At 44.5% G+C, this 24,911-nt stretch overlaps 1 protein-coding gene across 1 annotated transcript in view; it reads right to left on the minus strand.

The window, feature by feature from the left end:
• The window catches only part of LOC127532607 (low affinity immunoglobulin gamma Fc region receptor II-b-like), a 37,930-nt gene extending 23,740 nt beyond the window's left edge, over positions 1-14,190 (minus strand). The window contains exons 1-6 of the mRNA XM_051944577.1: positions 14,168-14,190; positions 12,170-12,469; positions 11,849-12,091; positions 11,570-11,770; positions 11,394-11,483; positions 10,354-10,455 (exon numbers count right to left, since the gene is read on the minus strand). Of these exons, the coding sequence (XP_051800537.1) occupies positions 10,354-10,455; positions 11,394-11,483; positions 11,570-11,770; positions 11,849-12,091; positions 12,170-12,455 (922 nt within the window). The 5' untranslated portion in view covers positions 12,456-12,469; positions 14,168-14,190. The remainder of the gene's footprint in view (positions 1-10,353; positions 10,456-11,393; positions 11,484-11,569; positions 11,771-11,848; positions 12,092-12,169; positions 12,470-14,167) is intronic.
• Between the last annotated feature and the right edge of the window lie 10,721 nt (positions 14,191-24,911).

Here is a 24,911-nt window from a genome sequence, read left to right on the forward strand (position 1 = left end):
TTTGGCGTGTAATGTCCCAAGGTGATGATCAGCCGGTGTGCCAGGCAAAGCAAACCTCCAAACTAAGTTTGGACAGGAAGTAGTACCGTAGGAATCCGTCCTCTGACTCCCCTGCTGCAAGCTCAACAGACTGACTGAGTGACACTGCTCGGGCCCAAGACGGAGTTCGACTTTGAACACGGAGTCCAACTTTGAACGCGGAGTTCGACTTTGAACGCGAACTCCGTCTTTGAAAAACAACTTGTCAACAGCAAAAATGACAAAAGTGTTCCTTAAAAAATAAAGGCGGAGGGCAAAAATGACAAAAGTGTTCCTTAAAAAATAAACGCGGAGGAGAGAAAGTACAACGCGAAGGAAAAAAACACAAACGCGAAGGAATAAAATACAAACGCAGAGGAGAAAAAGTACAACAGGAAGGGATATAACACAAACAGGAATGAGAGAAAATACAACACGAAGGATGTCCCCTAGGGGGCTCCGTACGATGGTGATTGATTCCTGTGTTTCTCGTCATGGTTATTGGGGTGCTTACAGTGAACATTATTCCATACATATAGGATTACTTTGTGTTGCTAAATCTTGGGAGGGAACAGGTTGCTCATGCAACATAAAAACCCACTTTCCATGTATAGCCAAACATTGCACAGAAACTATATCACTCCAGGCTCATACCTTCCCTCCACCACACACCTACACCTTGTTTTCGTCAGACATTCAATTTGATCAGCCTGACCTCCACACTCACTAGATGTGTTTGCACTATATTCATTCACTACTACTGACATAGTTAGTCACTGGAGCACTATATACGCATTACATTTTATTCACTGGATTTAATTAGATGTGTTGTTTTAGTTTGATTAGCATTTAGTTATCACAGTATAGGGGTAATGACAATGTGCACTCAAATGTGATGATATAACAGAGTTGTGGTGTAGCATTTGGGTTGTATAGGCATTTCTCTGCTATACTGTGCGATTTACATGATTATTGTGTGCTACATATACTCATTTGACATTTACACCAAGTATAGTTAGCTTGTGTTTTTTTGTTTTGCTTCATGTGTCGCATGATGAGGCACTTTACCTCTCGACACCATTGAAAGTACAGTCTCATAAAAACACTTGATGCCAAGAGTAATCATGTCTGAGAGGATGTTTCCCTGGTCATGTCTCACGTGTTGCTAGGAAGCCGGACAAAGACGATCACTGAATCCTCAGGATGGGATAGTCCCGGGGGGATTCTGACAGAGCTAGTATTTAGGATCTAGTATCTTTACTCTGTTGCCCAGTTGCTCCAGTAACTGAGCCTCTGTCAATCAAGTGACCCTCATTGTCTGGAATAGGTAAGGTATGTCCCCGAGAATGTGATTACAGCTTGTTAATAGATGTGGCTCTCTTAAGAGCCACAAGGGGGGACTGTTGTGGAAAAATTAATCCACTGCTATAATAAATCTATGTCTGTGTGTGTATCTGAGTGCAGGTCCTTTGCCCTCTGACTGAAATGGTTTACAGATAGCCTGTAGGTTGTTTCCTCTGGGATAACTGCCAGTATCAACAAAATTATTGTTTGGAGATAAGGGTGCAGGTGTTCGTGTCAGAAAACTTGGGGGAGGCTGCCTCCCATGGGGAAAAGTGCCGGCCGCCCACGAGTTTCCAATTAAAATTATTAGGGAGTAAAGATTCGCTCTTTCCTTAAATTGTGCAATACTGGCAGCTGGCAGTGGCAAAAAGAGGGATGGGTTAAGGGCGTCAACTGACCTCTGCTCAGAGGGTTTAAAGGGTTTAGTTGTCAGACAGTGGGTTCAGAGGGCTTCCGGAACCTCTGTCAGTGTTTTGGCCTGTATTAAACAGAATAAACACTTTTCTTCTTGGCATCTGAAGACTTGGCTCCTGGATTCCTTTGATGATTCTATGGTGAGACTTAGATATTTTCAGACCTAGAACTTAGAATTAAATTACAAGTGTTAATACATAGAGTGATCAGGTTACACAGAGATCTTACGTAGTGGGGCAACTGGCCCCCCACTACACAGCGCGCGATGATCTTTCAAAGGATGCGAAATTATGCTAATGTGTAAATGTTTTTTTTTTTAAATCAACACGCGATAAGAAAATAGCCTAGCTTATGATCATTTACAGGCTCAAACGAGTATGCAGAATAGCGGCAGTGACAGAGGTGACACAGAGAGACGGGAGAGGACAGAGAGGAAAACAGATGAGGGAAAAGAGGGGAGGAAATATAGACGACAGGATTTTAAAAACGTCTGTCAGGATATTAATGTCAGATATAAACCCAATTTATATTTTACTGACATTAGATTTGTTTCTGTAGAGATATCCAGATTTTGAAGGCTTTTATTATTTTGGTAGGCTAGTTGTTAGTCCAGTAGTTATTGGATTGTTCTTGATGGTATTTCCTCTGTTGGAACTTATTTTGAGCTTCACTTTCTTGTAAAGCTACTTTGATGGACTAAAGTGGAAGTTAGAGCAGGGTGCAAAGAAATTCTGTTGGATGTGGTCATAAAAGTGAATCATTTCCACCTGTATGCAGGTAGAACATGCACTAAGACAGAACAATGCTAGAACTGCTATTATTACTTTTCATAACATGCTGAGAGCTCAACCCTGCAAGGAAAGTTCTAAAGCAGCAGGAGAGAGAGAGGGAGAGAGCAATTTTTTTCATGTCCCTCCCAGGAATTACTCTCTGAAATTTTGCTGTTTATTGCCCCCCCAAAAATGAAATCGGACTTTTGCCCCTGCCTCTGGACATCAGTATCAAGGTTTTTTCCACACCTTTCTACACAAACATCCAGATTCTTTTGTCAGGATCCCACCCTCCTTTCTCACTGACCTCGGTGCTCCCGGATGTCACTGAGGTCCCACCAGTAGGGCTGGGTATCAATCTAAAAGTTTCGATACCGGTACCAATTCCGATACCTTCACTTCGATACCGGTTCCTAAACGATACTTTTTTCGATACCAGTTTTACAATATATACTCTAACAGAATGAAAATTGCATTACACATTACTTTTCACATCTTGAGTTTAATTTTCCAGTGATTTCCAGTGCAAAAGAACATTTGCAAGCAATGTACAGTTCAGTACATTCTGAGCCACCTTCGGCCCCGGACCCTTCCTGGCCGACCCGGAGCCGGTCGCGGCGCACCGCCGCGGAGGAAATGCGCCAGGCGGGGGACGGCCCGCACCCGGTGAGAGGTCCCGCGAGGGGATCCTCCCGCACCGAGCGGCCGCCCCTGGCCCGCCGAGTTGAATCTCCCGGGCGGACTGCGCGGACCCCACCCATTTACCTCTTAACGGTTTCACGCCCTCTTGAACTCTCTCTTCAAAGTTCTTGTCAACTTTCCCTTAAGGTACTTGTCGACTATCGGTCTCGTGCCGGTATTTAGCCTTAGATGGAGTTTACCACCCGCTTTGGCATATACTGCACCGCGCACTATTGGCGTCTGTGGCGTGGGAGAGCTCAGCTGCAGAGGGGAGAGGTGTGGAGGAGAGTGTGTGGAACCAGCGTCAGGTTAATTAGCGCAGCTGGCACCAATTAGACTCACCTGATTCTCTCGGCAGTAACAGACTGAAGCAGAGGACAAAAGACAGACGGACAGAGAGGACGGGGGAACGGACGAGCGGAGGACAGCGGACAGGACGAGGTCCGGTGGAGCGGGCAGCTTATCGAACGAGATCCTGTGGAGATCCGGCTGACGCTGAGACTGTTTACCGGAGGAGAACCGGCGGAGAGCCGGCGGACGTTGAGACTGTTTACCGGACGAGGTCCGGTGTAGCGCCGGGCAAGGAAGAGAGACTGTTTTATTTACATTGAGACGGTGTGGTGAATAAAAGACTTTGTCTGCATTGGCCGAACTGCCGTGGTTATTGTGCTGAGCAGAGCCGCAGACAGGTTCTCCTGTTACAGCGTCCATTTTACAAAAGTAGAGCCACGTTTTAGACCTCAGAGGCATCTTTTCCCACTTCGACGACATGCTACACAACTGCAGTAAATTTAATGTACCTAACGTGAAACCTGTCTGTGAACGGGCAGCATGCTTTTTTCCGGCTTGCCGCAATCACGTGTAATGTTACAGTCAATCACAGGTTTGCTTTATCATAATCACGTGATAAGTACCGGAACATGGAACCGAAAGACGAGGCTTATTTCGATACTCATTAGTACCGAAACATTTCGGTCGGTGCCATTAAAGAACCGAAGTTCGGTACTCAGCCCTACCCACCAGTGAGCCCAGCTGGGGTCCCCCTGTATCTGCTCTATGTCCTGGCCTTCACTGGTTCCCAGCCCAGCCTCCAGAGGGGTTCAACCTCTGTTGCCATGGACCACAGCCCAGCCTTTGGGGAACTAAAACCATTGGTCCAGCCTGCCTGACCAGCCTCCAGGCCACCCACCAGATGGTTCCATTTCCCTGACCAGTCTGACCTCCACCTACCCCTGGATCCCACTCCTCATCAGAGATTCTCCACCAGCACCCTGACCGGCCTAGCTGTACACCAGGAGGAGCACATAACCCCTTTTCAATAGAGCTGGTTCCAATTCAAGTTCGAAGCCAGTGCCTGACCTGGCACCACTTTTTATCATCATCATTCATTATCATTAATATGAGTCTAAAACTGATTCAGATGATCAAGTTAACACAATGAAGTAAAAAGTACTGGTAATGTGCAGCTATTTTTATCATTTCAAGGGAAAATGCTGATTGTTGTGTGATTTTCCAGCTTTGCAGATGTGGAAATTCAATGCATTCATTTCTTATACACAGATTTCTTTGGTGGTTTTTAGTTGTTTGCAAATAAAACATTTCACACTGTTGGAAATGATTACAGGTATTTTTTGTAACATTTTATAACATTGTTTGGACAAAGCAATAATTAATCAGTTAATGGAGAAAATGATTTGTATTACAGATGCTATCAACAGCATGTCTTCGGTGCTGGAGCAACTGTCTCAGAAATAAACTGAATTGTCCACTATTTCTGCCTTTTCTAGAAAAAAAAATCTTTTCTGTTATTCTTTTCCCTCTTAGCTATTTAAGTTCACTTGTATTTTTCCTTTTGCACTTTGGATAGATGTGGTATCCTGACAGTTACTGGTAATTGCTAATTATCATTATTTACCTGCTAAGTTACCTTGTTATAAATTAATGTGATAAGCTAGTCTCGAGGGTCCACTCGGTGGCGATCATGACACGCTGTCAAGAGTGCATGCAAGAAAAACAGAAGAAGTTGTCTGAGGGTCTGGCTAATGCTCATGTCGTGGTCCAGTCATGTGTGTGAGTGTAACATTCCATGCTCAAGCCCTCAGTAAAAGTTGAGTTTAAACTGAGATGTTGTGAACATTCGGTTCATCTCGCAATGCAACATCTTTTTGGCAATGAGGATAAAGACTGCTGGACATTAAATGGTGGAGTGACAAGTCGGGCTAGCATATGCTAATGCTAACACTGTGCGGTACCTAAACAGCAAGGAGGGAGACGTGGTTTTTCATCTGGGTAAGGAGAGAGTACATAAAGAGAAGAAATGGTGACAATCGGCACGCTAGCAGCGTTTGATCAGAAGAATCAAACCTGGAAGGAGTATTGTGAAATAATGGAACAGTTTTTTGCGGCCAATAACATTGACTATGCAGATAGACAGAGAGCTATACTCATAAGTGTCTTCAGAGCATCGACATGCAGTTTGATGCAGAACCTTCTCAGCCCAGACAAGCCGAAGAACAAGACATACACCGAACTGGTACGTCTGTTAAAGAACCACTTTGATCCAAAGCCAAGCGAAATCGTACAAAGGTACAAGTTTGATTCTCGAAGTCGCAAGTCTAATGAATCAGTGATGGAGTGTGTAGCAGAGCTGTACGGTGGCCCTGAAGTGCAAACCACAACAGCAAATGACTAAACACTTTGGCAAATAACTAAACACAACGGCAAATAACTAAACACAACGGCAAATAACTAAACACAACGGCAAATAGCTCTGTATACCGGAAGAGGTAGGTACTTGTGGCGGTATTAATCGTCCGTGATTGGACGAGAGAGAGAGAAGGAGAACTTGCTTGATTGGCCAGGCATCACACCTATCGATGCCTGGCCAAGGACCTGGACGCTTACGCCATGAACACGGACATGACAATGGACGGCATCGGTCGCCTCCACGGCGGGGTGGCGGTGAGCTCCGTGGCCCCTGACGCAGAGCTGATGAGCAGCGACAGCGAGCATCACGGCCGCGGCGGCTCATCGGGGGGACACAGGGCTGCGGCGGCGGCTGCAGATATTACAAAACAGGGAGAAAGAGGAGTGCTCCTCACTGTCTTGCCCACTGTGTGCAGAACATGTCACTAGGTGGAACACACTAGTTTAGCTGTGTTTAATTCATTAAAGGTTTGTTTATTTTAATGCACTGTTATTAATATGTTGTGTAAGATGTTTGTTAAAGCTTTATTAGAACAGTGTCACGTGAATAAAAAGTTATGCGATCTGTAATAGTAGTGCTGATTTCAACTCCCAAATCGTTAGGTATCGATAGGCGTGATGCCTGGCCAATCAAGCAAGTTCTTCTTCTCTCTCTCTCGTCCAATCTCGGACGATTAATACCGCCACAAGTACCTACCTCTTCCGGTATACAGAGCTATTTGCCGTTGTGTTTAGTCATTTGCCGTTGTGTTTAGTTATTTGCTGTTGTGGTTTGCACTTCAGGGCCACCGTAGAGTTGCGCCAGCTGGTGCCGGACTGCTACTATGGAGACACCTTGCAGCAGATGTTGAGAGACAGGATTGTTTGAGGGATTAACGACAACCAGATTCAAAGACGACTCCTGGCAGAAACAGATTTGATATTTAACCCCACAAGGTTCAGTCAATTTCCGCCTGAAATTTCTACTGAAGATGTACAGAAAGTAAATTGAATGCTGTTCTTGAACTGTTTGGAGTACAGGCATGGTTGGGGTCTCCTTTGAAAGCTGACAACCTGAATTTTCACCCAGTGCAGTCAGAATTACTCTAGGTGCTACTGGTACAGAGTATTTTATGTTGGAACACACTGAATTAGGATGAATTTTATTCTCGCCTAAATTTTTTCCCTAATAAAACACCTGAAAATAAATGTGGCAGCACTGTGAGAGCTTGAAACACAAAAAGGCAACAGCCTGGGGTCTTACATAGTTCAGGTCAAAATTTCAGAGCAATACTACAAGTAATGAGTGTTTCACACATGTTTTTGTACTGATATGGCCAGGCACTGTCAATTTTGAACACCCTCTGTACACCCTCTGCACACCCTGGGCACAATGGTATATGTTCGTTTTATAGCCTGTTTTCACATTATTTTCACTCCAAAAACTCATAAAGAACTCAAAAAATGCACTTCAGTGTGGATCAGACGCAGATACTGGGAGGGAGACAGAGAGGCTCATTCTGCAGCCAGAGTCAAGGTGTGAAACGTCACACAACCCTGCTGGTAGAGGCTCTATTTATATCCTGGTATTCAGCAAGCTCATTGGCTATCAGCCCTGTCAGTCAAAAGTTTCCTCCGACGTGATTTGCTCAGAATTTACTGACTGATGACATAGGTGATGATGATGAGACTCTAAGCTTTCTCTCGGTGTATAGTGTTTGAATCATCGCGTTGGCAGTGTCGTTTTATTTCGAAAAATGCTTATGCAGATATCAAAACGGCCCGCCCGCAGGCCGCTGGACTTTAACAGATTGGCAATTGCTGTGGCAGCAGAGACTGCAACCAAAAATGCCCAGGATTTACAAAATCCCAGTGCTGCAGTTAAGTGCTTTAAAGTAAACGAGGGCTCACACGAGAGTGGTGAGGTCAAGGAAGCTGCGCCAGAGTGTTACCGCTGCAAAGGACAACACTTGGTACCTGAATGTAAGTTTAAACAAAAAGAATGTCATGCCTGTGGAAAAGTAGGCCATATTACCAGAGCCTGCCACAACAAGAACACACAGAAGAAATCAATGAAAAAATCAGCTGAGGCTAAGAGAGAGAAGGGGCGGAGTTCAAACTACTGTTAACACAAAGTGCAGGAGAAACAAGAGGACAGTAACACGGATAGCTCAGAAGATGGCACATTCACGCTGAAGTGCATGGAGTTCAAACTGAGTCGCATGAGTGAGGTGCACCTGAGAAAAGTTGACCCATATACAGTGAGTATGAGGCTGAATGGAAAATGTGTTACTTTTGAAATAGACGTTGGATGCAGTCTCACAGTAATGAGTGAGAAAACATTTCAAACAATGTTTCAAGGCGCTAAAACTCCCCGCATTAGACCAGTCCAGATTAAGCTGGAGACTTACACAGGGTACCCAGTGAAAGTAAGTGGAGCTGCTTATGTCAGAGTGAAGTACATGCATCAGAGTGTTAAACTGCCTATCATAGTGGTCAAAGGGGATGGCCCATCCTTACTAGGGCGAGGCTGGCTGGAGGACATACGGCTAAACTGGAAGGAAATTAAAGACAGACACAGAGCTCGTCGAGTGCAGCACATCCAAACTGGGAACAAAGCAGTGCAAGAAACAAAAGAAAAAGCTCTGCAGCAGGTGCTAAGCGAGCACAAGGAAGTGTTCAAAGAAGAACTTGGCACACTGAAAGGTACCAAAGTCACCATCCACGTGAAAGACAATGCTGTTCCACGATTCTTCCGACCTGGTTCCATTCCTTATGCCATGAAAATTTAAGTGGATGAGGAAATTGACAGGTTGCTGAAGAAAGGAATAATCACACCAGTAAAAAACTCAGAGTGGGCTGCTTCAGTGGTGCTGATCTTGAAACCAGTAGGAACTGTGCGGTTCTGTGGAGATTATAAGCTCACAGTGAACACCGTTTCCTCACTGGAATGATATCCAATACCCCGAGTTGATGACTAGCTGAAGGAGAACAGTTTCCAAGCTGGACATGAGCCATGCATATCAGTAAATACTGATGAATGATGACTCAAAAAAATACCTGACAGTGAACACACATCGAGGAATGTTCACATACAACAGACTGCCGTTTGGAGTGGCTTCTGCACCCGCCATATTCCAAAGTACCATGGAGGGTCTGTTGAAAGGAATTCCACTCATAGCAGTGTACCTGGATGACATTTTGGTGAGTGGAGTGGAGTGGATATGGCTGACTATCTAAAAAATCCTTGACGCAGTGCTAACAAGGCTGGAAGAGGCTGGGCTGCGCTTAAGGCGAAATAAGTGCACCTTCCTACAGGATGAAGTGGAGTACTTGGGGCACAGGATGGATGCCCAGGGACTTCACCCAGTGGAAAAAAAGTGAAAGCCATCCAGGAAGCTCCTGCTCCCACAAATGTCACTGAACTCAAGTCTGGAAACCTGCTAGCCCCACTGCATGAACTGTTGAGACATGAGGTGCAATGGAAGTGGAAAAAAGAGCAAGAGGAAGCCTTTCAAAAGTTCAAGGTCTTGCTGAACACATCAGATGTGTTAATTCACAACTCTCCTGACCAAGAATTAATCCTGTCATGTGATGCTTCACCTTACAGAGTAGGCGCGGTGTTTTCACATCGAATGGATGATGGGAGTGAAAGGCCCTTGGGATTTATGTCACGCACGCTACAGAATGCTCAAAAAAGATACTCTCAACTTGACAAGGAAGGCTTGGCAGTCATGTTTGGTGTAGAAATGTTTCACAAGTACCTGTATGGCCATGCCTTCACCATTTACACATCACAAGCCTCTGATCTATCTCTTCAACGAGAAGAAACCCATCCCACATATGGGTTCATTGAGAGTGCAAGGATGGGCTGTGCGTCTCAGTGCTTACGAGTACAACATAGTCTACAAACCAGGAAAACATCATGCCAATGCAGACGCGTTGAGCAGACTGCCTGTGACTGAGAAAATAGGTAAGGGGGAGAAAACAGAACAAGTCCTGTTGATGGATCTATTGGATGAGACACTGGTGGACACAAACCAAATCAAAATCTGGACAGCTAAGGATGTAATACTGTCACAAGTTCATGCATACGTCCTTACAGGAGGGCATGCTGAGACTGACGTCTGCTTCAAGCCTTACCATCAGCGGAGAATGGAGCTGAGTGTGAGGGATGGTTGTGTCCTCTGGGGAACCAGAGTTATCATACCAAAAAAAGGCAGAGATAGAATGTTAAAACTGCTTCATCAAACACATACTGGCATAACGAAGATGAAAGCTCTGGCTAGATCTTATCTGTGGTGGCCAGGTATGGACCAGCTGCAGCTGTGTTTCTGAGCTGTGAATAAAGCTACCAGTGTCCTCTATCGGTCGTCTCTACAACTGTTGGACTCTTGTTCTGCAGCTGAACCACCATGGAGACAAAGAAGAGCAGCTGTACCTCTGCTCTTTGATCGGCCTCCACCGTCTTTGAAGACCATCTGTCCATAAGTGACGTCTTCTCTTCCTTTCACTGCCGAGTAGACTGCAGCTGGATCGCTCTCTGTAAAGTCAGATAGATCCAGATCACTGCAGGTTCTACAGCTGATACCAGAACAGAACCAAGACACAATGATCCTCTTCATAGAGGCTGGAATGGAAGATCAGGTTAGAACTGCAGACACAAGCGTCACCAACAACAAGTACAGTTCACACTTTGACAGTTTTTATCTTTTTAACACCTCTGCTGCTGTACAGGATGGAAACACTGACCTCAGAGCTGCTAGATTTAGTCAACGCCTTCATGTATTGAAGGTGTTGCATCGCTTCAACTTTATCTGAATTTAAACACAGATAAACTGAACTTAAGTGTTGGTGTGACATAAAGCAGAACTGTGTGAGGGTCAGATGAAGAAAACTCTCTGAATAACAGTTTTTAGAGCAGCCTGCAGTGGAACAAAGAGTTCTGATCAGAAACAGGAACCTTGACGACCACAGAGCTGCTGGTTTCCTTTAACAGACTCACCACAGGAGACACAACACACAGTCCAGCACACCAAGAACACACTGAAAATAAATCATCAGACGTAGAAACTGTTCTGTTAAAGATGTGGAGGATTAAAGCTGCAATAAGTTTAAATCTTGGTGATCTGTGAGCAGAGACAACAAAGAAGAGGGCTGTCAGTCGCTCTGAGGGGGAATTCCTACAATTACCAGAATGCTTTGCAGTCTGTTACTTCCTGCTTCCTCAGCTCTGTGATTGGCTGAAACACTGATCCTGCCTTCTGCTGAGGACGGACTCTAACAGTCTGAGGTCAAACCTGGATCCTCACAACTCCATCCAGGAGACTGAAGAAGAAGACGTCAGTGAAGAAACAAAGAAGCAGTGAAACATTCTTCATGGAGAAACACGTCTTATTGTAGAGTGACTCCTAGAAAGGTCAAATAAATTATTTATGTTGTCTCAGAAGAACTTTGGACACTCAGCACATAAAACTCTACCTCTGCTCCGTCTGATTGGCTGCTGTTGATGATGTAATACTCTGATGTCACTGTATGTGATGTCATCTCCTCCAGCTTCTCCTCCATCAGCTGAAATCAACCAAAGAGACAGAATTTACTCTGAAAGAATCTTAATGATCTTTTATTTGATAACATTGTTTTTGAGTTTGTCTCACCTTTAGGTCTCCTGAGAACACGACGTCTCACCAGTAGAACCAGTAAAACCAGTAAAACCAGCAGAACCACAACACCAACACATGCAACAGACAAGACCACAGGAAGAGAGAGAGAGGTAGGAGGAGAACCAGGAGAACCTTGAGTAGCAGTGGATGTAGGAGTAGAGGTGGATGTAGGAGGAGAGGTGGTGGTGGATTTCCCTGAAGAAATAATTAATATTTATGATCACATAAATGTTGAAACCTGCTGAAGTCGGTGCAGAAAACACCTGTCCTCACCTGTGACAGAGATCCAGCTGGATGGAGACTCTCCATGACTGCTGATGTTACACCTGTAGAGGCCTTCATCAGACCTGGAAACATGGAGGATGGTCATGTGACCTCCGGGCTCAGTCCTGATGAGGGAGCCATCTTTATAGAAAGCAGCTGGGAGGGGGGAGTCCTGCTTTGATTGACAGCTCAGAGTGAGGGGATCTCCCTCCATCACAGGGAGGACAGGACTCTGCAGGATCACTGATCCACCTCAACACAGAGACAAACTACAGCATTTCATCCATTCACACACAGCTTCATCAGCACTGACTGCACAGCTCATCTTACCAGAAACAGTGAGGTTGATGCTCTGACTGGCTGCTGCCTCCATGGACTCACACCAGTAAACTCCACTGTCAGACTGGAATAGTTTACCAATGGTACAGCTGGAACCAGATCCTTTTCCCCAGTCAGTTCCACACTGAGTTCTGGTTCCTCTGGTTATGTTTCTCCTCAGAGTCCATCCAGCAGATCTGTCTTCATCCTCACAGCTCAGAGAAACAGAATCTCCTTTAAAAAACTGAGATCTGTTTGGACTCAGGTTCAGCTTCACCTGGTTTGTTCTGCAGCTCATCAGTGAGAGCAGAACTAAAGAGAAATCACACTCAGGTTGATCAGAGTTTGATATAAAAGAGAATTATGCACAGAAAAGTAAATAAAGCTGAAGTGAATCAGTCAGAATGTAAAATATCAGTGAGGAAGCTTCATTCCAGGGTAATTCTAAGGTCTGTAGTTCATAATGTCTGATCTCCATGCAGCAGATTCTTTGTGTTTTAACTTCTGTCTCATTTTTCTTCACTGTGGTTCATTTTTAATCTAAAGTCCTGCAGCTCTGTGGAACCAGAACATCATGAAGGAGAGAGAACTCAGAGACGTCTTCTGGCAGTAGTCTGGTGTCTTTATTTATTTATAAACTGATAAAAACACGTTTTTTTCCTTTACAGAATAAAAATAGTCAGAAAAAGGGAACTAAAATTTCATCAGCACACTTCAGTATTTATATTTACACTCTGGCTCAAACCCACTGAGAATCTCTCAGAGGTATTAAAGTCACCTCACTGTTTTTTTATCCGCTTTCTTCTTTCATAAGTTTTAGTACTGAAACACAATCCTGATTAAAAGCATCTTCTGTTAGTTGAAAACACTTTAATCCATTTTTTAATGGCATCCTCACATCTGGTTAGAGGTGTGAAAAGGTGGTTTGCTATTTATTTTACAAGCCTGACATGAGCGAGAGGTTCTGAAGTTTTTTTTTTTTTGGTTTATTGTATTTATTTATTTTACAGTTTTGAAAGAATTAAAAAAAAAAAAAGTATGTTCCAAAGTTGAATCAGGTTTGCTTAAAGTTTGTCACAAAGGTAAAAATCTGACATTTCTTCTGTTCTGGCTGATTAATGGTGTCATTTTTGTCGTTTTAAAGGTAACATGAACTTTCATGTGAAATGAGTTAAAGAGTAGAAATCTGCATCTCTGACAGAAGAAGAATCACTGATCACAGTCAACATTATTTACATGGAACAGAATCTGACTAATCAATCAATCAATCAATCAATCAATCAATCAATCAATAACTAACTATTCACATGCAGATCAAAGTGTAAAAGCAACACACTGAAACAACAGAACTGAATAAAACAACAAGGACAGAAGCAAAGTTTCGATGCTAAAGTATAAATAAAGTCTAAATAATAGAGTTTAAAACTAAACTCCCAAACTTCTTCCATCTCAGCTTCAGTTGAGTCTGAGTGTTTCTAGTTTGAGGTCAGTTTCTCTCAGTTTCTCTCTGATCCAAACTTCCAGCAGTAAACTGATGTGTTCCATTCAGGCCTTTCTATCTAAAATCCAGTTTAACACTCGCTCAGTCAGTCTGGGCTCGTCTGCAGACACATAGAGCTGAGTGTCGTCAACATAACTGTGGACAGAGAAGCCTCAGAGCCTCCTGATCACTCTGATCATGGACTGATTACAAAGGAACATTCCTAAAGCTGACCCATGTGCTACTTTGCAGTCATCTATAGATCAGAACAATCTTCTAATAGTAAATATAGCACCTGCCTGAACATTGAATTTCTACAATTCTGCTTTAAAAAGTGAGAATAGAAACTGGTCTTCAGTTACTGGATGTATAAAGCAGTAAAAGTATAAAGCAGACACATTTTATGGCTCTAAGTTCATCCCAGTCTGTTTCTTTGTGTCCACTTTCCTTGTTAATGGTTAAAGTTCCTCTGCAGACCTTTCATGTTTCCTCCTCCATCATCAGTAAAATCAAACAGATTCTCTACTTACAGAGCAGACATCGTACAGACGTTTCCTCCATTGTGCTACTGAGCTGTCTGAGGGATGGTTTTTATTCTAATGTGACTCCATGTAAAGCCCGCCCTCTTCCTCTCTGTTTTGTCTTCCTCTCTCACTCAGACAGGAGCAGATTCAAGCTTTTATTTTAAATAAGTGAAAATACAAATCGTGTTATTATAAATTGATGAGTGAAGGACTGAAATGTCAACATTAACAGCAGGTATTTAAGGAGCAAAAAGTGAACTTTAATAAAAAAGCGAACTCAAAAAACACACCGCAGTCCTTAAATCTAAAGTACATGAAGCTGGAAAAAATACTTTGTAATTCCAAACGGTACAGAAAATCATGTTACAAACTGAAAAACAAAAACCCATCCATCCATTATCTTCCTCTTTTCTGGGGTCAGGTCACAGAGGCAGCAGATGAAGCAGATAATTCCAGACGTCCCTCCTCCCAGCAACACTTTCCAGCTCTTCCTGGGGGATCCCGAGTCGTTTCCCAGGCCAGATGAGATATATAATCCCTCCAGAGGGTTCTGGGTCTACTCTGGAGTCTGGAGGAGGACCTGTTCGGGACACTTCCTTTGGCTGCTGATCCTTTACCTCTACTCTGAGTTTGCTCCAGACGTCAGATCTTCTCACCCTATCTCTAAGGATGAGCCCACCAACCCGGAGGGAGCAATCTAATGGTTTCCATCAGAGAACCATGGCCTCAGACTTGGAGGCGATGACTCACATCCCCGCCACATCACACTCAGCTGCAACAGCTCCAAGGGCTTCAGAGATGAAGGTCACAGTCTGAGGAAACCAACAGACCCACATCATCTGCAAATAGCAGAGACGAGATCTTGAGGTCCCCAAACTGGACACCCTCCTCACCCAAGATCCAGCTGTGCCCTGAGATCCTGTCCATGAACAGGATCAGAGACAAGGGGCCCCCTGGAGGAGTCCAGCATTCATTAAAAACAAGCACAGTTCTCACTTTGGTTGTACAGGGACTGAATGCTTCATATCAGCGAGCCTGGTACCCCATACTTCCTCAGTACCCCCACAGAGCCCCTCGAGGGACATGGTCATAGACCTTCTCCAGATCCACAAAACACGTGGACTGGCTGGTCCAACACCCATGACCCCCTCAGCAGCTCCACAAGAGTAAAGATCTGATCCACTGTTCCACGACCAGGACAGAATCCACATTTATAATTGTTCCTCCAGAATCTGAGGTTTGACAATCGGTCAGAGCCACCCTTCCAGCACCCAGAGTAAACTTTCCCAGGGAGGCTGAGAAGTGTGATACCTGGTAGTTGGAACTCACTCTCTAGTCCCCCTTTTTGAAAATGGGAACCACCACTTTGGTCTGCCACTCCACAGGTACCATACCTGAGGCCCACATTGCAGAGACGTGTCAGCCAAGACCGTCCAACAATGTAGAGAGCCTTCAGCATCTCAGGGAGGATCTCGTCCACACCTGGAGCCTTACCACCGAGGTGCATCTGCCATGGATATGGACAAAGATTAACCCGAGTCTTCAGGCTCTGCCTCCTTCACAAACAATGTCTTTGCTGGATTCAGGAGTTCCTCAAAGTGCTCTTTCCACCGCCCAACAATGTCTCCAGTTTGGGTCAACAATTCTCCCCTCGGTTGTACACAATCTCGGAAAGGTCCTGCCTACCCTTACTGAGGCATAAAAAAGTTTGTCAGAACTTCCTCAAAGCCAACCAAAAGTCCTTCTCCGTAGCCTGTCTGAACTCCTCCCACATAACAACTGCTGCAGCTGCTGCCCTTTTGGCTGACTGATACCAGTCAGCTGTTTCAGGAGCAGGGGTCTCCTTTATTTGTCTGGTGTCTGCTTCCAAACTGTAGGGGGCAGTGTATCTAAACACACATCTTCCTAGTCTACTCTTGTACTAAACTAGAGCAGAAGAACATTTCCATCTTTTACACCACTTACAACATGGCATTTTACCAAATAGTTGCGTTTCAGCAGTTAGTTTTAATTTCACACCATGAATTGTTCACAACCCGGTTACCATGGTGATCTCTGTGTGGTAAATCGTAGAAATGTCTGTATTTCTGGACTTCAGCTACGTGTAGGTCCTGGGGCCTATTTCTCCAAGCAGGTTTTACAAACTCTGAGTTTCATCCTCAACTCTGAGTTGATCTACTCTGAGATAGAAAACTCTGAGTTTTCGGTTTCACAACGGCTGATTTGAGTTGGTTTAATCAACTCAGAGTAGTTTCACTTGGAGTTAAGCGCGTGCACCACAACTCTGAAAAGACAGCATCAATGGAGCCCCGATTCGACGAGTCACCATGGAAACGGGGAAGCGAAAGGCTGCGTTTTTGAACTGGAAGTTTTTAACGCGCTCATATGGCGAGTTTGAAGACGTTTTTAGAAAGAAGTGCAACACCGCTGCAGCTGCAAAAGAGAGAGAGACGACGTGGAGAACAGCCCGGATCAATGCGTAAGTTTAAATGTAGTCCTTTGTAATCGTAATAATATTACAGGGAATAACTGTCTGAATGGTAGAATAATAAGTTATTTCATTTAGGGGAAATCCCGACGGGGCAGCAGCTTAAGATGAAATATAAAAACATTGTTCAAACAGGTCAGACCTCGGCATTATCTCATGGAGGTACTTCATGTTGATCATGTTTTACATTGTAAAGTAGCCTAAATATTAAGTGGCTGTTTGACTGTGCAGTTGTTTTATCCACACACAGCCTAAATGTCTGCATCCATATCATGTCCTGTTAAATAATTAAGACTATTTAAACTAACATAGACTTCTGCTCAGCCAACAGAAAGAAAGCAGATGCCTGTAAAACGGTGAAATATAAGGTCATGGATGCATATATATATATATATATATATATATATATATATATGCATCCATATGTAACATTCACCAGAGACAGAGGGGTAACTCTGGCCTGTTTCACAAAGAGGGGTAACTTAAACTCTGGGTCAGTTACCGCAGTAACAGACTCTATGACTCTAACCTGGTCACCAGCAGGTTTATCTGACAAAACCTCCAGTTTCTCTCTGTCTCCGCCCTCTTTCAGCCACACGCTGTTTCATTTCCTCATTCATTCAGTCAGTAAGCGAGCGAGTTTTGGCGTAGAACAGCTTTTATTAACGATCCAGTGGATAAAGGAGCAGCATTACTGCACAGATAATTAAATATTCGTCGGTAGATTGTTATCAGACCGAGCATAAATGTTCTTACATTTCCGGACAATTATCGGTTTGAGCGGTACCGTTTCATAATCGTTTCAAGTCCATAATCTACATAAACAACCTAATCCGTCCTTACATTTACATTACCAACCAGTCATGCTCTCACATCCAGCAGATATTGTGTGCTGCGCTGCGGTTCTTTGCAAATGGAAGTTTTTATATGATGTCGGAGATGCAGAGTAAGACAACTGTATGGAGGACAGTCAGAAAAGTTTTCCTGAACCTGAAACGACTTTTACCATCATTGTGGTTTTCCTGGACATAAACCTGTCAGAACATCAAGGAGGATCCACAGGATTGCAGGTGAATGATGTAGAGATCTGTTAAATTCATTTTAAATCATATTCTGTTAATGACATTGTGCTGCAGCCTCAGACTGGGATCAGTCATTTTAATTTCTTTTAGGATTTCCCAGTGTGATTGGCTGCATAGATGCACACACATCCCCATCACAGCTCCCTCACATCATGAACAGGAAGTCCATTCACAGCATAAATGTGCAGGTAGGCTACAGGTAGACTGACTGCTGTTTCTAAATGTTAAAGACTGCATCATAGTTCAACATCTGTCATTCTCTGCACTGTCCAGATCATATGTGATGCTGCATACATCATTTCTAATGTGGAGGCCACGTGGTCTGGGTCTGTTCATGACTCCAGGATTTATGGAGAGTCTAACCTGAGCAACAGACTGCAGCGTGGTCAGCAGCATAAAGATTTTCACAATAGAATTCTCTTGTCTCCCTCCTTTAATATGCTCTGATGTATCCACTATACATTACAGGAGAGTTTGATGGCCTTCTGCTGGGTGACAGGGGTTACCATGACAACCCAGGCTGATGACCTCATACCCTGACCCTGAACCAGGCCCCCAACAGAACTTCAACCGGGCTCACTGCAGGACCAGAGCCCGGGTGGAGATGACCATAGGCCTGCTGAAAGCCCGTTTCCAGAGCCTACGTCTCCTCAGGGTGACCCCTGAGAGGGCCTGTGATATTACTGTGGCATGTGTTGTTCTTCATAATATTACCACTATTAGAGGAGAGCAACACCCTGCCCTACAAACTGAAGACCCAGATGATGAGCCCATCCACCTGCAGCTATCCAGGACAGCAGAGCAGTCAGAGACACCGTATGCAATAATCACTTTAGAGTTTAAGTCTCCATCATCACCACCACAGCAAATAAAGACATGATACACATTTCATTTGCTCTTCTTTATTTCCTACAAATAAAGACATAGTTCAGTTCATGTTCCAGTAGTTAACATAATTCACCTGTGACCATCACCACCTCTAACTTGTGCTCCAGTATTTCAATTTCCAGATCTGCCCTCCTAATCTGTTTTTTGGATTTTTCTCAGCAAATGCAGTTTGTAAATCTGTTTTACTGATAACTGGGAATACATAGAGGACATTAAATTATACAGTTGCACATGAATTCCACAGAATGAAGCTCTGGTGTTTCCTGAACATCCATCTCACTGTGTCAGTCTGTGCAGCGGAAGCTGAGGAACCATCCTGCTGCTGTCCAGCCATGCTCTGTTAAAAAGGATGAGAATGTGCAACACTTCAGTGTAGGCTAAATGTCACACTCTATATTCCACCCAAAATCTGAATGGGAAGAGAACTATCAGTAACATCCTCTGTATGCCTTTCTGGATCCCCCTCTGTAAAGGCAGCAGACACAGTTTCATCCTCTTCATCCTAGATCAGTGACATGGTTCAGTAAACTTAAACTACCATTTGGATAAATCTGTGGAGTGTTGACTACTTACAATTACAAGCTCTGTGATGTGAAGGGGCCAAAAGACAAGAAAAGACACAAAAGAGAACTAAATAATCATATATATATATATATATATATATATATATATATATATATATATATGTGCATCCATGACCTTATATTTCACTGTTTTACAGGCATCTGCTTTCTTTCTGTTGGCTGAGCAGAAGTCTATGTTAGTTTAAATAGGCTTAATTATTTAACAGGACATGATATGGATGCAGACATTTAGGCTGTGTGGATAAAACAACTGCACAGTCAAACAGCCACTTAATATTTAGGCTACTTTACAATGTAAAACATGATCAACATGAAGTACCTCCATGAAATAATGCCGAGGTCTGACCTGTTTGAACAGTGTTTTTATATTTCATCTTAAGCTGCTGCCCTGTCGAGATTTCCCCTAAATGAAATAACTTAATATTCTACCATTCAGACAGTTATTCCCTGTAATATTATTACGATTACAAAGGACTACATTTAAACGTACGCATTGATCCGGGCTGTTCTCCACGCCGTCTCTCTCTCTTTTGCAGCTGCAGCGGTGTTGCACTTCTTTCTAAAAACGTGTTCAAACTCGCCATATGAGCGCGTTAAAAACTTCCAGTTCAAAAACGCAGCCTTTCGCTTCCCCGTTTCCATGGTGACTCGTCGAATCGGGGTTCTATTGATGCTGTCTTTTCAGACTTGCGGTGCACGCGTGTAACTCCGGGTCAAACTACTCCGAGTTAATTAAACCAACTCATATCAGCCGTTGTGAAACCGAAAACTCAGAGTTTTCTATCTCAGAGTAGATCAACTCAGAGTTGAGGATTAAACTCAGAGTTTGTTAAACCTGCTAGTATGGAAGCGAATGTGACTCATATCTCAAATTCAAAAGCATTAGCAGAAATGCTTTTGAATTTCAAAGTCATGGCTGCACTATTTGACTCAAAAATGAAATTAAAAAGCAATATTCCAAAATGCAATTTCATTTTCTTCTTCAACACTGCTCATTCTGTGACTAAATGAAAAAGCAAAAGCAAACTCAGAAATGCTTTTTCGTTTTCGTGTTCGCCCCGCAAAAAGTGTCTCATAATTCAAATGTAAATGCAATCTCAAGTGGCGCAGGAAAGTGCCGTCATGGACCCCCACTCCTTCAGGCCGATACGGGGCAGTGGAGGTAGAGGCATTAGAAGGGCTAAAGCGACAGGATGGACAGGGACAGTGTGATAGAATTTTATTTTAGGCTGGGAATGAGCAACAAAGACATTCTGAAAAGCCTGTCATTGCAAGGAACCATCATTACTGAGAGACATTTGAACAGGATATTGAGAGCCAGGTTGCTTTACCGGCGAAGGCACGACTTGGACGCCGGGATAGATTTTATTGTTGACCAACTGCAAGGCCCTGGAAAGGATCACGGTTACCGATGGATGTTTACAAAGTGTAAACAACACGGTATTTCTATCCAAAAAAGAAGACATCAGGATCCTCCTCTCTCTTCTGGACCCCATTGGTTCCCAGGTTCGCCAGACCAGACGTCTCAGAAGGAGGCAATATTTTGCTCGGGGACCCAACTTTGTGTGGCACATAGACTCATATGACAAACTGAAGCCATATGGGATATGTATTAATGGCTGCATCGACGGGTTTTCACGCAACATCATTTGGCTGCGGGCCGCCTTCACTAACAGCGACCCGAAAATTATCGGAGGGGTACTTCGTGGAAGCAGTGGAGCGCTGTGGGGGCTGCCCAAGGCTCGTACGAACTGACATGGGCACTGAGAACGTGGTGGTCAGAGACCTTCAGCGGTATTTACGGAGAAATGACGTGGATGACAGAGCAGCAGAGAGAAGCTACATCACAGGAGCAAGTACCGGGAACCAGAGAATTGAGAGCTGGTGGGGAGTGAGGAGAAAAGAAGGAATCGAACCCTGGATCACGCTCCTGGCAGAACTGAAGGATGAGGGATTCTTCGCTGGGGATTTCATTGCCAAAGCTCTGTCACAGTTCTGTTTCATGCCAATCATTCAGGTAAATAGCCTATGTCATGATCACAGCAACACATCCGGGAACTGTACAATGAACTCTCCATTACCTTCATGTAATCTTAGAGATTTAAGCCACTGTGAGTTTAATTTGTGTGATGTATTGATTCTTTAAACTGTTGTGGAAGTAAGATACATCACAATGTAGTTTAAGCTACTTTTATTTGCTTAACACAAACTTTTGTTTTTCTTACTAACTGCAAAGACAGAAGAAAGAGGACTATACTTCACTTATTATAGTCCCTAACCACTGTTTAAAAATGGACTGGATGCCAACTGTGACTGAATTGTTCTTGTTTCTTCAACGGGAGGTATTAAATGACATCCGGGGTGTTTGGAATGCTCACCGTATAAGGCCGTCCAAGAACACCAACGTGCCTAGTGGGATACCTGATGTCATGTACTTGGCCCCTCACCTCTGGGGTGCAGAAGACTGTCTTGTTCCACTGACTGATGATTTAACCACATGTAAAGATAGCTGCACATTTGTCAGTTCAGTCCCATGTGATGTGGACGTGTTTGATTTGTGCACAATAATAATGGAAGAATCAGGCTTGGAGTTCCCATCTACCATGTCCCAAGCACTTGATATGTATTTTCATCTGAAGGACATGGTTCATCCACAGTTATTTGAGGCTGTTTAAATGGATACAAGCATACAAACCATGTAGTACATTTGGTACTTTAGTACATGTTTTTACAGCATAATGTATATATTACTTTTCATGTTTGTGTGTTTAGAGAGTAAGAGTAACTATGTAAGTGGTAAGAAATGTTTGACTCAAATAGTTGTAGCCTACAAGTTAGACAAAATGAATCTTTTTGGGCTGGAGTTATTATCCTTCAATTAATATGAAGCGTGTCAAACTGTAAAGGCTTCTAATGTCATTCATAACAAAGTTACATGTTTTTGGTATTTGGCTTTAGGGTAAAGTTCTAACAAAAAAAAAGATCTCTTATTGGCATCACCTAAATGGTAACACACACACAAAAAAAATCCATCTCTAACAAGGACAATAGCACACTGAGCAGCAACAACACAGACTGGCAATGATATCATAAATCTAATGTTATGATCAAGTAGGCTACTGTATAGTGTATCATCAATGCTCCATATGTTTCCTGAGCCTGTTTTTGTTTTTGTGGAAGAGATTAAAACAATTCAATGTTTGATAAAGAACTGTGTTTTTTATAACAAATCACAACACGTTTTGTCAGGGCTCCCTCCTCACCCCCGTCCTTCCGACCTGACATCACCAAGTACCCCCTTTCCCATCTGCTCCTTTCTCCTTCTCCTCTTCCTCTCCCCCTCATGCTCCTCTGCCCTGTCTGTCTTGCTGTCTCCCATCCACTCCTCTGCCCTGTCTCTCCCCCTGCAGCTCGGTGCCTGAGTGGAGTCTAGCTTCTCAGCTGACTCCACTCAGGCAATCAACCTCCTCCACGGCTCCCGGACAGCTGAGGGACATCAAGCTGATTAATCACCTCTGCAATAAGAACCGGCTCATCCTTCCACTCCCTGCCAGATTGTTAAACAAGAACCACGCAGTTCAGTTTGCTCTCTAGCCTCTTACGAGATCTGTTTTGAGTTCCTGCCTTGTTTTCTCACGTTGTTTTCTCCTGCCTCCACACAGTCAGCTGTCCGGGATCCCCGCCATCCTCCTTCCCCTCTGGCTCTCCCCAGACCAGTCTTCACCGGTTTCCCCTTCCTGGACCCCCACTCCTGCCTGGACCCCCACTCCTGCTTGGACCCTTCTGTCCCTGCCTGGAACCCCTCTGCTCCTGCACCCTGGATTTCCCCCCTCCGTGCCATTATTCACCCCCCTACCATTAATCACTTTCATTCGGCCAGCCTTGGTAGTGTGGCTCTCTGCTCGAGTCCACCAGCTCAGACCGTGACAGAACAATCTGGCCAACAACGGACCCGGAGAGCCCACTACCAGGATTTGGACCAACCCTCTCCCCCCCCCACATCCCTCGCCATCCCCGTGACTGGAATCCCTCTGCTCTGCTCCTCGTCTCATCGGCCTCCAGTGAGTTATTCTCTTTCTTTGTTAAGCCTAGTCTAGCCAAGTACACCCCACTATCAGTTTTTGTTGGAGCCACCCTGTTTAGTTCCCAGCCACCATGCCTAGCAAGACCACTCAGCCCCCACCTGATTCTATCACCTCCCGTGAGTTATGTGACCTTTTGTTAAACCGGACCCTGGGTTTGGACCTCCCGAGCTTTCAATCGGAACCAGTTCCCCTGCCTACTGTGGAGCCAATCGTCGAGCGACGAGGACGCCACGCCAGGAGGCGCCGTGGCTCCCAGGATCCTGGCCCATCTAAGCCCCACTTCGACCCTCCACCTTCGGTTCGCATGGGGTCCATTCTCCTGTCCCCTGTTCCCCAGACCCAGAATCAGACCTCCATTCCCCTCAACCAGACCCGGATCCAGTCTTCAGCCCCCCAGAACCGGACCCCGACCCAGTCCTCCGGCCACCAGAACCAGCCCGCTGAACCCCGGAACCAGACCTCCGTTCCCCCCAAGCAGACCCAGTCCTCTGTACCCCCGAGCCAGGTTCCGACCCAGACTTCAGGTTCGTCCTATGTGTTCTTCTTTTCCAGCAAGGAGAACAGTGTTTTGTTTTTTTTTTTTTTTATGCCATTAGTGATCTCTGGTGGGAGTGGAAGGAGGATCCTAGGGACAGCACGGTAGCCCTGGCGCGCAGGTTAGCAGCCCAGAGGCCCGAGCTAACCTGCCACCTACCTAAAGAGATGCAGGACTTCCTGGACACTCCCCCCTACACGCAGCATGACCCTGTTCCGCCCCCTTCTGGTGGGAGTAAACCAGTCACAGAACTCACAACAGGATGCCAGCACTTAATTACAAACATTGGGGCCTGAACGACTACTTTGTGTCAAATCTGTGACAAAACGGGAAGCATTGTGTCCTTGGTAGGGACTTGCTTGCATTCATGTGGATCGAGTACATCCAGCAATTCATCTGTGTCCACTGAATTAAAGTCCTCCAAAGCCTTCTGAAGGACAGATCTTTCTTCTTGTGATACGTACAGCAAAAGGGAATCCTTGAAACTACTGGTTGTCGAGCCATACAGCACCTCTTCCAGAAATGGTATTGCAAGCTTCACTGGGAAGTAACCAGCTTGTTTCCACCCTACTACAAACACTCTAGCTACAGCCTGCCATTCTTCACACTGAAAGTCATGCCTGATGAAGGGGACTTTCACCTCAACTCCCAGTGTGCAGCTGTCATAGATATCCATCCAAAATTCTGTCAGGCAATCTCGCAAGACACCACTTCCTTCCCCCGTTCAAGCTCTCCATTTGGTAAGTGCATTTTGATGTTAACCTCAGATGCAACAATGTTGGGGTCCTTGAAGGCACTGATCAAGTCAGTGAGACAGTGACCTCTTCTTACAATCAGTGTCACAGGACAAGATTGTGGTTCAGGAAGTGCTTGGGCTGGAACATTGGCCTCCCCTGCATGCACCGGTGACAGATCCACAGTTTATGAAATGCATCATCCTCTTTTTCTGGAAATAGTGTTTCAAGGTTTGGTTCATCCACACTTACATCCAGCCTGTCATCCCGACTTACAGTAATAACTTCAGAATCTTCACTTTCGCCCACAGTTGGCAGACCATCCCATGGTAATGTTTCGTTCAGTTCCAAATA

Source organism: Acanthochromis polyacanthus, chromosome 24 (assembly GCF_021347895.1).
Source record: "Acanthochromis polyacanthus isolate Apoly-LR-REF ecotype Palm Island chromosome 24, KAUST_Apoly_ChrSc, whole genome shotgun sequence".
Classification (NCBI taxonomy): domain Eukaryota; kingdom Metazoa; phylum Chordata; class Actinopteri; family Pomacentridae; genus Acanthochromis; species Acanthochromis polyacanthus.